The sequence below is a fragment of the Fonsecaea monophora genome (genome assembly GCF_001642475.1).
Source record: "Fonsecaea monophora strain CBS 269.37 chromosome Unknown Scaff47, whole genome shotgun sequence".
NCBI classification, from domain to species: Eukaryota; Fungi; Ascomycota; class Eurotiomycetes; order Chaetothyriales; family Herpotrichiellaceae; genus Fonsecaea; species Fonsecaea monophora.
In genome coordinates, this window is record NW_019173978.1 from 46,293 (window position 1) to 59,851 (window position 13,559).

At 51.3% G+C, this 13,559-nt stretch overlaps 3 protein-coding genes across 3 annotated transcripts; 1 reads left to right on the plus strand and 2 right to left on the minus strand.

The window, feature by feature from the left end:
• Positions 1–760: 760 nt before the first annotated feature.
• Positions 761–4,701, minus strand: AYO21_06641 (pyruvate carboxylase; the record flags this gene model as incomplete). Its single annotated transcript, XM_022656600.1, has 3 exons — positions 761–2,161; positions 2,408–2,493; positions 2,547–4,701. 3 exons carry the CDS (start codon positions 4,699–4,701, stop codon positions 761–763), a joined length of 3,642 nt encoding a protein of 1,213 aa, XP_022511042.1.
• A 1,633-nt stretch (positions 4,702–6,334) lies between these two features.
• AYO21_06642 (hypothetical protein) lies at positions 6,335–11,853 on the minus strand (the record flags this gene model as incomplete). Its single annotated transcript, XM_022656601.1, has 5 exons — positions 6,335–6,691; positions 6,744–8,758; positions 8,963–11,546; positions 11,746–11,766; positions 11,818–11,853. The coding sequence occupies 5 exons, from the start codon at positions 11,851–11,853 to the stop codon at positions 6,335–6,337; spliced, it is 5,013 nt and encodes a 1,670-aa protein (XP_022511043.1).
• Positions 11,854–12,788: 935 nt separating this feature from the next.
• On the plus strand, positions 12,789–13,481 carry AYO21_06643 (hypothetical protein; the record flags this gene model as incomplete). Its single annotated transcript, XM_022656602.1, has 1 exon — positions 12,789–13,481. One exon carries the CDS (start codon positions 12,789–12,791, stop codon positions 13,479–13,481), a length of 693 nt encoding a protein of 230 aa, XP_022511044.1.
• Between the last annotated feature and the right edge of the window lie 78 nt (positions 13,482–13,559).

Here is a 13,559-nt window from a genome sequence, read left to right on the forward strand (position 1 = left end):
AGGAGAGATATCAGGCCGAGTCTAGCTCGCAGGTAGATACCTAGAGGAGGTCTGGTCAGCATTTATCCAGAGCAGTGATCCCTGGCATTTGTAGCAAACCTCTAACCCCAGGAGCCAGTAACAAGGTTGATATCTCCCAATCAATGCAGTGGAATTAGAATCCGGGGCCTCGGTGGTGGATTGTACCCCGCGCCTCATGATGCAGCCAAGTGGACGTTGTCGACAAAGAGACATGGATGGTCAGCAGCCGTGATGGTCCGTGGTCTGTGGTCCGCAGTCCGGAGCCCCGTTGGTGCCGTGGTGCCCGCTTGAGGTCATAGTTTGAACCTATGAAGAAGTGAAGAGACAAAACGGTACAAAAGAGAGAAAAGAACCGACGACCAACGTATGCCACCTGGTTGGTTGCAGCCCACAGACAGAGGGATCCAAGACCACCAGCCTCGAGGACCACACCACATGCACGTTCAGTATTTCACATGCTTCACAGTCCTTTCGAGACAGAGCCAGTGGCTTTTTGGGGGTTATCAGCATAGACTCACATGTGTTGCAGGGAGAACAGCCTAGACGTCTTCTAGCAACTAGGAAATAACAATACGGTCCTAATTCGGCCTTGCCTGAGGTGATAACAATGGATGCTTCCCTTCTCTCTGTCTCCTTGCTCCCCCATAATCCATACTGGGTTTCAAACCACCTAGGCTGTCACAACCCCCTCGTTTTCAAACAGTCGTTGCAATCTAGATCCCCTGTCCCACGAGGCCTTTCACGCCTTTGCAATCTTGCAAATCAAATCCGATCCAGCAACCGAGTCCCCTTCTTTGACCAGAATCTCGCCAACTTTGCCAGAATGTGGAGCGCTGATAACCATCTCCATCTTCATGGCGCTCAGCACAGCAATCGGGTCGCCCTTCTTGATGTCGTGCCCTTCCTTGGCTCGAACCTCCACCACCACGCCTGACATGGGAGCCCCGACTTGGCTGCTGTCGCCCGGATCGGCCTTGGGCCGGCTGGTGTTCTCCACCGCAGCCTTGTTGTCGTCGATTGTCACTTGCCGAACTTCGCCGTTCACCTCGTAGAACACTTCGCGTTGGCCGGTGGCTTCCGACAGGGGTCCCACAGCCAGCAACTTCATGATCAAAACCTTGCCCTTTTCGAGCTCCACGTGGAACTCCTCACCAATCTCTGGCTTGTTCAGGAAGTACTTGGTCGGGAGCACCGATAAATCGCCATACTTGTCCACGAATTTGCGATAGTCCTCAAAAACCTTGGGGTACATCACATAACTCGCCACATCCGTTTCTGCGGTGGTGTTGAATCTCTCCTTCAAGTCCTTCTTGACCTTGGCAAAGTCAATGGGCTCAAGATACAGCCCCGGTCTCTTGTCCATCTTTCGGCGTCCACGGAGCACGTCGCTTCGCAGTGGCTCGGGGAATCCGCCGTATGGCTGACCCATGTACCCTTCGAAGAACTCCAAGACGGATTCGGGGAAATCCAACTCCTTGGCTTTGGCCTTGACGCCCTCTTCATCCAACTTGTTGGACACCATGAATTGCGCGAGATCACCCACCACTTTGGAGGTGGGAGTGACTTTGACGATGTCCCCCAAGAGGTCGTTCGCCTGTTCGTAAGCCTTCTTCGTCTCTAGCCATTGCTCGCCTAGACCGAGTTGAGAGGCTTGGAAGATCAAGTTGGTGAGTTGTCCTCCTGGGATCTCATGTTCGTACACTTCGGGATCGGGGCCAGTCAAGCCAGCTTCGAACGGTGAGTAGAGCAATCTCAGCTGGGACCAATATTGGTCCAGTGCTCGCACGTTGTGACCATTTAGACCTGGGTCATAGTCGGTGCCTTCAAGAGAAGCAAGGAGAGCTCCAACGCTTGGCTGAGATGTCATGCCTGACATAGAATCTGATGCCGTGTCCACAGCATCAGCGCCAGCCTCCGCGCAAGCGACGTAGGTTGCCACTCCAGTTCCCGCCGAGTCGTGGGTGTGGACATGGATCGGGAGATCGGGGTACTTCTTGCGGATGGAGCCAACAAGAAGACGAGCAGCCTTGGGCTTCAGAACGCCGGCCATGTCTTTGATGCCGAGAATGTGGGTCCCAATCTTGACAATCTTCTCGACGAGGTTCATGTAATATTCCAAGTTATATTTCTTCTTGGGGTTCTGGTGAAAAAGTTAGTAAATGTACTGAGAAGCTTAATCAAAATAACCAAGGAAATCGTAGCAAGAACCAAAAAGAGCGCATCCAGGGGGATCGTGGGTTGCTTGTAAGTCTGAGACAAAAAGCGGCCTGAGAGTTGCAACCGCTGCCATGTGTTCTCGTGCTGCAAGGCTAGCGCTCAAGCGTCACTGCCATATAGGGGATACAGGCGCATTCTTTGTTGTTATCTTCCCGGTACAATCCGGTACCCAGACGAACGGGGGGTCGCGGATGCCATCTCCGGATGAAAAGGCAGATAACGAGCAAACACGGAAACAAGGCACACTTACAAGCACTATTGGATTGATTAGCATCGAGTCAGCGAGGGGGAAGATAGGAGTCACATACTGTCACCTGAATAGCAGATGGCGGCTTCCACAACACCACCGGCTTCCTGAACAGCCCTCATACCCACCTCCAATTGGTCGATGTCGTTGAGAGCATCAAACACTCTAAAGATATCCATTCCGTTCTTCTTCGCCTGCTTGCAGAAATGGTAAATGGCGTTGTCGGGGAGTGACTTGTAAGCAACACCGTTGGCTCCACGGAGCAACATCTGGAAGGGAATGTTGGGAACCAGCTTTCTCATCTTGCGGAGTCGATCCCATGGGTCCTCATACAAAAATCGCATAGCAACATCGAACGTGGCTCCACCCCAGCACTCCAATGCCCACGCGTTGTTGAGTGCATGACTTGTATGTTTGGCGATGTTGCACAGGTCGACCGTGCGGACTCGTGTGGCCAACAGAGACTGATGTGCGTCACGCCAGGTAGTATCCATGATGAGACACCCCTTGTTCGTTCGGACTGCCTTGGCAAATGCGGCAGGTCCTTCTTTGTCGATGATCGATTTCCACCCCTGCGTGCATGGCTCGTCCACATTGATCTCCTTGCCATGCTCATCAAATAGTGTAGGCATGATGATATCACCCTTGAATTTCGACTCGCCGATCTGGCCTTTGATGCTGCTTCCATTGACTGCAAGATCGCCGAGATACTGAAGGAGCTTCTGGGCCCGGTTCTGGCTGCCAATCAGTTTGAACAGCTCTGGAGTGTCGTCAATGAAGGTCGTCCAGCACGTGCCCTCAACAAAGGTTGGATGGGTCAAAAGCGAGGCCAAGAAGGGGATGTTGGTCTTCACACCACGGATGCGGAATTCAACCAGCGCTCGCAGCATCTTTCGGCGCACGATCTCGTAAGTGGAGCCGTGGCAAGTGCATTTCACCAACATGGAATCGTAGTGAGGAGTGATGATAGCACCAGCAAATCCGTTGCCACCGTCAAGACGAACGCCGTTACCTCCTGCCGATCGGTACACCTCGATCTTGCCGGTATCGGGTGAGAATCCATGGGAAGGATCTTCCGTGGTGATACGGCACTGGATAGCGAAGCCGCGCGTTGAGATCCGGTCCTGGGTCAAGCCTAGTTGCTCGAGAGAGGCACCAGCCGCGATTTGGATCTGAGCGGCGACAATATCGATGCCAGTAATCTCCTCGGTGATGGTGTGTTCGACTTGGATTCTGGGGTTGATTTCGATAAAGTAATATCTGTTCTGTTGGTCCACTAAGAATTCTGCCGTGCCTGCATTACGATAGTTGACGGATTGAGCTAGTTTGACTGCATCATTGAGAATGGCATCCCGGACCTCGGACGGAAGATCTTTGGCAGGAGCTAGCTCCACGACTTTTTGGTGCCGTCTTTGAACACTGCAGTCTCGTTCGTACAGATGAACAACATTGCCGTGGTTGTCACCGAGCAGTTGAACTTCAATGTGCTTGGGCTTGTCCAAAAAGCGTTCGACAAAGACTGTGCCGTTGCCAAAGGCAGACTTTGCCTCGGAGGTAGCTCGCTCAAATGAATCCTTTAGGCTTTCTTGGTCTCTGACGACTCTCATGCCACGGCCACCTCCACCGAATGCAGCTTTGATGATGATGGGAAAACCATATTGGTCCGTGAATGCCTTGACCTCTTCAAACTTGGCGACTGGGCCTTCGGTTCCGGGTACGCATGGTACGTTGCATTTCATGGCCAGTCGTCGAGCCGAGACCTTGTCACCGAGAGCATCAATGACCTGATAAGAGGGACCGACGAAGATGATACCGGCCTCCTCGACCTTTCGCGCAAACTCGGCGTTCTCAGACAAGAAACCGTAGCCTGGGTGAATCATCTGAACGCCGTGGGCGAGGGCGATCTTGATGATCTCGTCACCAGCCAGGTAGGCACCAACGGGGGTGTATTGTCCTCGCTTGCCGATCATGTATGCTTCGTCCGCCTTTTGTCTATGCATGCCCAGTCTGTCTTCATAGCTGTAGACAGCCACGGTCTGAAGGGAGAGTTCGTGAGCAGTTCGGAAAATTCTGATGGGAATCTCGCCTCGGTTGGCCACGAGGATCTTCTTGAGCTGCATAATGGACGAGTTCGCCCTCAGCCGCTGGTGGACCGAGTGCTCAAGGTGGTGTGATTGACCATCCTCGTGGTCTGCATCGGTGCCGGTGGTCGCCATGGTTGTAAGGCTAGGGGTGAAGCCTGGCTGCTGGCAAGGGCAGCTACTGGCAAACGAAGCTCCTTGGAGCTCGGAAGGAACAACAATAAGGGAGTAAGAGGGATTTGAGGACGGAGGAAATGTAGAGGGGAGGTCAAATAGTTGATGGAGGGGAGCTGGGGTAGATAGGTCCGGGAGCTCTAGCGAAGGTTTGTTGTTTTCTGTTGAATGATGAGGCGTGGAGCCGGATGACGGGAGAAAAAACAATAGCTGTTAATACGTCGATGCCCAGGTGGGAAAGATATGGTAGATTCAACCACTGAATGAGGATTGGATGAGCTCTGGTTTGGCAGCACCAACGGAGAGGATGGTGGGTAGATAAGCAGGTAAAGGGATTGGTGGGACGAAGCTGTATATATTGAGAGTGGGGGGTTGATTGGGAACAAGCCCAGCCGCAGCTTCTTTTTGTTCTTTTTTCCTTCTGCTACGGGCGTTCTTGGTGCCTGCCAACTTAATCGATATTTCCATTGCAAGAGCTCCGGAGGGGCAGCAGGAAGTGGTGAGCTCCCCGAACAGCCTCGGATTCGAATGGGTAATGGAGGGGCGGGGGAGGGTAGCCACGGTGTAGATTCGGATCCCAAGAGAACCGATGCTGGCCGATAGGCGTGCTAGGGGGTGCTAGGGGTGCCCGGGGAGATTTTCTGGGCTAGGTGGCTAGTGATGGTGCCTGGGTTGCTACTTAGGTGCCTTTTGGGGGGGAGCCTCGGGGCAATTTCTTGACTAGGATGCCTGCTGTAGTTGGTCCGTGACGTGAATTGTCGTGGCCTTCCTGGTCGATCATGTGGGGTCAAGTCCGACTTTACTCATTCTTGCCATTCTCTGGTGTTCGGACATCTTTCCCCGGGTCTACCGAGCCCTCGAGGGATACCACTACTGGATGCTGTGTACTGTACGAGGTTCTCGGTATATACCTAGATCTACTCAATAAAAATATCTCCTAAAGGACTCCATGTCTTCGAATCGCATCTCAAACACCACCACATCACGCACTGCAGATAAAGCTTTACTGAGTCACCCACCCACTCGAGCCTTAACTCTCCCCACACTGCAGGGTTCCTGTGGGTGGATAGCCACTAAAGGAGCACGAGGGGAAGACAAATATCGATAGAAAATGAAAAGTCCATGATTGGAGTTAGTCATGGCTGCGGCTCTCGCTTATCTTCTCCTTCCCGTGGTCAAGCAGAATCCCATTGAAATTTTACTCCCCTATGGACCCCCAGGAACAATCTCCGGTAACAGAAGTCATGCCGCTTTCCGGTTCCCACGGAATCTCGGAAAAATAGTAGTCCTGGATGACCCTCTACCTCACTGAGCTAACATCATACAACAGAGAGAACCATAGCCTCGAGCAAAACATGTTCAGTACCTTTTCCCCGGCAAGCTCTCGCATTATTTTGATTCTTTCGTCTTTCTCTCCTTCAAGAAATCCTTCCTGTCCGGAATTCCTCAGTCTCGTGGGGTTCCGGTTTCTCCCTGACCTCGGGTGTCCACTACGACTCATCCGCGGTCCCTGTCCTCTTCGTCGCACCCATCTGACCCGGCTATTCCCGGATTTTGGTCCTCTCCCGCACCTTCAACTCACAAGGCTGCGTCGCTAGAATGCCCGAGGGAACCCGGTTGGCTGCGGCGTGATGCCATTAGTGTGGCCGTACCCCGTAGGTTGCGGTGCAACGGTCGCGGGCCCTTGCGTCAGCATGAGACGAGTGCCGATGATCGGTGTATTGTCGTCCGTCTTCTGCTGGCTGGCTTCCCGGGCCTTGCGTTCTTCATTGTCTTTCCGCAACTGCTCAATGGTCGTCGCCTGTTGGCTCATGTAGCTAATCATAAATGGCATAGTGAAATCGTTGAGTCCATGCCGCCATGAGATCTCCATCACTGTGTGGAGTGGGATCAGATCATAACACGCGTACAGCATACCCACGTAACACTCGCGACTGCCAATATCGACAAACTAGGACAATGTCAGTAAATTGCGCTCTCAACTCAAAAATGCTTATACTTACGTATCTCAAAAGGTCTTCGACAACCTCGGGCTTGCCAGAAATCGCAGCCGTCTCGATCGCATCGCGGAACAGTTTGTCTTGCTTGGACAGTGCAATTGATTTCTCCCATCGCTTGTTTTTGCGGTAGATTTGCGCTGCGATCTGTCGGAAAAAGACCAAGTCGTGCTTCTCGAGACGTTGGGCAAGCTCCACCGCGTCATAGTTGTCATAATTCTCCACCGAGTCTTTCAAGGTCTTGTAGTCCTCTTCCTCAATGAGAAGATCATGGATAGCATTGTTGACGACGCGCTTGTTTTGGCCTTGTACATTGAGCAAGAAGGGTTTGATAATGGGGATGTTATCCGACTTCTCAAACATACGCACCACTCGGTTGACGTCGATGCGTGGTGTCAGAGCTTGGAGCAGGTCGGTCAGCAACAGCGGCTGCTCCTGCAGATAATGATTCAGCGCGCGATAGTAGATCTCCAAATTGGCCACTTTGACAATGATGTCCTTGAAAGAGTGGTGCTCCCAGGCGTCGGCAGCACGTTCCATCATGGCCAATGCAGCGTTGTCCCATTCGTCGTAGTGGCAGTACAAGAAGATCAGCTCGGGCCAAAGATGCGCCTCTTCGCAAGCTCGAATCATCTTGGGGATATTGATGCGAGACCAGAAGAGCTTGAGATGTTCCATCACCCGATCGGGATGATACTTCGACAGAGCGATACCAAGCTCAGTAAACATACCCATATGTGCCCGTTCAAGGCCAAGGCCGGCTTCCAACAAGGAGATGAGCTCTTCAAAGTAGCCTTCGCGCTCGTATTGTTTGACAAGATCTTGCAGTTCTTCCGCATGGACAATGAGATTCAAACCACAGATCTGTGCAAGACGGAATTCCTTCTTGGCAACGCATGCCTCGTTCACTTGTTTCCATACCTTCACACTGTTCGCGCGTCGGGCGCAATCAACCGCATTTTGGTATTCGCCCAAGTGCACAAGGGTGGTGGCAAGTTTTGCCCAGTTGGAAACGCTGGTAAAGAAGATCTTCGCGGCTTGGTGGTAGCCCTCTTCATACGCCTTGTCTCCAGAAGCCTCTACATCAGCCACATTGGCAGAGCGCAAAAAGTCTTCAAGCTCGGCTAGTTGGTCGAGTCGAGCATAGCAAAACGCCAGCGCGGTATCGATGGCCGGCTCACGCATGGTCTTGCGCGCCATTTTCAGATATTTTACGAGATCTTCATCTTTGCCGGCATGAGTGGCTGTCTCGATGACTTCGTTGTAATTGCTAGGGTCTTGAGCTTTGATGTATGATTCGATGGCATCGGAGACTCTCAATCCGTCGAGTTCGGCCTTTGCAACCTTGCTCCAGACCTCAGGCAAATCAACCTTTTCAGCATATTCTTGGGCACGATCAATGCTGACGATGTGATCGACAAGGACATTGGCCGCGGAGATGTGGTCATTGGTCTTGACGTATATCTCCAAAGCTTCCTCATAGAGACCTTGTTGGATACACATGTTGGCAATTTCTTCCGTGTTGAACTCATTCAGGCGCTGGATGTAGTCCATGAGGCGGCTCTTGTCCGCTTTAGCAGCAGTGAGCATCAGTAAGTTCTGTAGACTACTGTTCTCGCTGAAAGGTGACGGCTCAAGGATGATCTTCTCGAGTAATTCAATGAGTTCGGCTGGCAGGTCGGCATCCAAGAAGGCTTTGACAGCAACAGATACCTTGTCGGGTTCAGAGCTCTCTGGGACTGCTGTTGCGATAACCTGGTCGATGAGAGCTCTTCGGTGGGTGTTGTTCTGAGCCAGCACGAAACCCCAGACTTCAGGATCGGCACGCTCCAGAAGATAACGTGCTTGTGCTCGGAACATGGAGTTTTCGTTGGTGATGTTGATGAGCTCAATATCATTCTGGCCCTTGCGGTACGCGATATATGCAAGGTTGGGATCTCGTTTCTCACAGTATTTGCCTACTATCAGAGTGTCGTACAAGTCATTCTCCTTGAGGAATTTCTCGGGATTATTGTTGCTATCTATTTTCCGTTAGTTAGCAAGGATACTAATGAAACTGAAGTGTGCCAATTCTGGGAGAACCAAGGAGATCTACAACACCAAAGCATCAAAATTGGCCACTTTTGGCCATGTAAATGCTTTTCCGTGCACCTGTGCCCGTCGAGGGGGGACGTTTGGCAATCCAACAGTAGGAAGGCAGGATAGGAAACAGAACATATACTGACCAATGTAAATCTTCGCTAGCGCGTTATAAAGCGCCGGTTGCTGGATCCCTGCTGCCAGTGTGGATTCGAGGAAAGGTAGCAGAATTTTTAGTCGATTCTGAGTCTCAACTTCATTGACCAACTCGTCGATAGGGACAGCCGAAGGGTCGACTGATGCCAACAGGTTCTTGATGACTGATTCTTCACAGTCTAGAGCAAGCAATGCTCCGACAACTGCTGGTGTTCGTGCAGGATTGACTCGTTGAACGTACACTTCGATGGATTTGTATTGCTGATTTCGGTAGAGATAGTTGACCAGATCCTTGACAAAATTGAAACGATCACAGACAATGATCAATGGAAGCTGCTCGGCCAGACGAGCTTCGATGAGGAAGTTCTTGACACGTTCAGGGTTATAGTGATTGTTCTCGCGGCAGATTCTCTCGACTTCCTGGAATTGTCCCATAGTAACAGCTGCCTCAAGGTACTTGAAAACCACTTCTCCATCATCGCTGAGATTGACAATGCTGCCAAGGTAGTAATAGAGACCTTCTGCGGTGCGATGCTTTTCGAATAGTGCAATCAAGCGACTGGGTCCCAGGAGGTCAGAGAACTTAGTGGCAATCTGGATCACAGCAGCCAAGTTCTGCCGAATGTTGACCTTGAGCATCTCATCCATGGAATCCAGCGACTGCTCGACAGACATGCGGCCAAAGTACTGTTGAAGCCATTCAGGGTTAAGCTTGTCGGTCTGAACAATGATTCGCTTGATGGAAGCCGGATCATCTGTGTTTTCAAGGGCACGTTGCAAAAGACCAGCCTGTTCGCAAAGTCGTGCGATTCTGGGTTTATCGTAGTAGGAAAACATCTCGTTCCCAAGAATGGCATCTGCAACTTGTGGTGCGTTCAAGAGATTCATTTCCAAGAGTCGAGTCTGCAAGTGGCCTTGTTCGGGACGGTTTTCTTTGAGTGCATCGAGCAGGAATGCAGTTGCTTGCTGGACCATATTCTGAGACATGAAAATATCGACAACTCTGTCAATATCCACCAATGGACCACCCTCGTTGTTGGCGAGCTGAGTAGCGAACTCAGCGCCTTTCTCAGGGTTTGCGCGAACAATGTGTTGCAACAAGCTGGTGAAGTCTGGCTGATATCCAACCTCGCGCGCATAGGGAAGAATTTCCTCAAAACGGCCAGTTTCCGCCAACGCTGCGACAACTTTTGGTGGAACATTTGACTCGCGGTAGATCTTCAGTGCAAGTTCAAGATCATGCAAGCGGACAATATCACCAAGCTCTTCAGACGACTCCAATTTGCCTTCACTCATCCACTTGTCAAGAAGGTTCTTACGATTTTGTGCAAGAACGGGCTTTATCAGCTCTACACTCTCGTATTTGTTCAGCTTGCCCTTGTCGAGCAGTTTGCCGAAATACTGCAGAATGACAGAAAGCTGACCAGCTTGTTGAGGTGCACTCTTGAATCGATTGATCGTCTCCGGCGTCCTCAAAAACCCTCGTGGAGAATTCGCGGCGACTTCGGCAGCTTCTGAGTAGTTACCCTGAGCAAAGAGGGTTTCAAACTGCTGTTGATAGAGGTTGTCGGCACCTGGCAGGCCTGCTCTGGCAGCCAATTTCACAGCCAGGGTGGCATTGGCAGGGTTTTGGAGCAGGTAGGGGATGATCGTGTTCTCATCAACACTGACCGAGAGGACCTGACCTTTTCGGTTGATTCCGACAATACCGGCGGACTCGGAGTCGGGCGTCGTGATGAAGATTGTCTCGCTAGAAATACGATTCATGAAGATGCAGGTGGCTGTTTCGAGATCATATAGGTGAATGAAGCCGTACTTGGTGATCATGTAGATTATGCTGTACTTCTTGGAGATTTGCATGGCAACTGGGAAGTCATTGACAGCCTCATCGGGGAAGTAGACGTCGACTGCCTTCTTGACCCACCGTGCATTGTTCTCGTTATGATCAATCTCCACAACATGAAGCTTTCCTTGACCAGCAGCATTTCGAACCGCAAACGTGAAAAGTTTGTAAGGAGCAGGATTGCCCTCTGCATGGAACGTGCCGAAAGCAGCAGCATGACCCTCAATGGGTTGTGATATCCCACGATTACGCGAGTACAGCTGCATCGTACCGGCGACTCGTCCCTCCTTTTGAGAAATACCAACTATCACCATCCATTGTTCATCATCGTTGACGCGATAATTGATGATCTGGCATCCATTTAGGTTGGCATTTCGCTCAAACATCTTCACTGGGGCGGACTGGGTAGGGTCGAACACGTCCCAGTGGTAGACGGAGGTGTCGGTAACCAATCCCAGACTGCGTTCGTTGTACCACTTCCAGAAGACAACATCCTCATTCATGATTGTAGATTTCAGCTTGGATTTGGCTGCGAGGTCGAAGACCTGAATTGTTCTCCCCTGCGCCTTGAGGGCCAGGATCTCGCGACTGAAGTGCATGATGGCGCTGTCAGCGCTGATAGCGCGTTTGATGACTTCATTGTTGTTCTTGAGGTTTACAATTATGACTTGAGGTTTGTCCTGCTCATTAAGTTTCTGCCGTACGCAGACGTAGTGATCGGATTCTAGTGTCTGGAAAGAGGTCAGTGCCCGGGTTTGGTGGGAAGAGCCGGACGTGTACTCACACAGGTGTTGAAGGAAATAGAGGCTGGCTGAGAGGGAGGAAACGTGTCAGTAGAAATTCCAGAAGTAAAGGAGAAAATCGATCAGGTCGCGCATATGCCGGCATTCAGGTCGAACTGCGCCTGCGATTCAGGGAGCGTGCCCTTACCGCGATATCAAGATTCGTCAACTATGAAAAGTCAGCCAGGAATTAGAACAGCCGCGAGTGCCATCAACAGACCTGAACCAGTTCAGTGAACCGAATGGGAAGCGCCATGATTGCGACCGGCCTCCTTGCGGCCTCATGCACTTGGAGAAAAAGTAATTGATCGCTCGCTGGACGGCCGACAAAGTGACTGCAAAATCCACGGACTCAAAGGAGTGTAGAAAGAATAGGAGAGGGGTGGTAGCAGGAACAAGACCACGAGAAATGTGACGTGGGGGTGTGGAAGAAGGGAACTGAAGGGCAATTGATTCAATTGTTGATGAGCTCCTGGAAAGTAGAGACACCTTTTGAGAAAGTGAGCGGATCTTCTGGAGTTACAATCCAGAAACAGGAAGGTCCGTTCTGGTGGCTTGGGCCTGTTATTGATTCGCCGCCAAACGGGAGGGTGCCTGCCAGCGGCCCAGCATGCAACCTTGGGGACAGTCTTTGTCACGTGGCAATGCCTAATTGTGAAGCTTGGTGGCTTGTTAGGGTGCTAACACACATGGCGCATGCCCATGCATGCCCATGGAACTGCTTTCGTCATTACCTGGACTTACTATTTACTATCAAATTATTTTCCCAGAGCTCTGGCCTCTTGTCTGTTGCAGCGTCAGTCTCCGATCCAGATCTCATTTTGTTTCCCCGGTTCGGTCCAAGGAATGATCGCGCGTAGACTGAACACTTCTCTGAGCAGACATCCATTGTCACCGCTTGGTTTTCGATACACAGGACACTCTGTACGCCACTATTCCGCAACACCCTCATCTCCTCCACCACCGACTTCTACTACCAGATCCGTGTCAAAGCAAAGTGTGACGAGCACACACCGGCCAGGGGGCCAGGGTGATAGACTGCGATTTTTCCCTTTCCTCATTTTATTCCTTCTCAGCAGCGGTTCCTACGTTCTGTTAGTCAAGAAACGCACAGAATCTCAGACGAACGTCACCAGCGAGTCTCGACGTAAAGCACATACCGAACGGTAGTAACAGAAGAGCTGCTTTGCAATGGCGACACCTGCGATAGATCCTACATCCGGGACATCTCCTCTTGCCCAGCCAGATGTCCCACTCGCCTCAACGAACATCTCTCCAGCATTCGATCCTCAAAAGGTCACCGTTGTATATGTACTGGGAGGTCCTGGTTCCGGGAAGGGTACACAATCTGCCAACCTGGTTCGAGATTTCGGTTTCGTACATCTCTCTGCAGGTGACCTCTTGAGGGAAGAACAGAACACCGAGGGCAGTGAATACGGCCAACTGATCAAAGATTATATCAAAGAGGGCCTAATTGTGCCAATGGAGATCACAGTCAAGCTACTGGAAAATGCCATGCGATCAAAACTAGGGAGTGACGGGACCGGGAAATTCTTGATTGATGGATTCCCTAGAAAAATGGACCAAGCCATATTTTTCGAAGAGTCAGTCTGTCCCTCCAAGTGCACCCTGTTTCTCGACTGCCCCGAAGAGGTCATGAGAGAACGATTATTGAACAGAGGAAAGACGAGTGGGCGGGCAGACGACAATGAGGAAAGCATCATCAAGAGATTCCGGACATTTGTTGAGACGAGCATGCCAGTGGTGGACATGTTTGAGAAGGAGGGCAGAGTCGTTAAAGTCTCGTCAGTTGGGTTGGTCGAAGATGTCTACGAGAATGTGGTCAAGGGGCTAGGAAAGATGGGCATACAGCCTTCAAAATGAGAAGCTCCAGACTTTTCAGCTTGCAATAGTGGCATGCCACATTAATTCCTACAGAGCAAGCTGGGTCGGGCTGGTCAA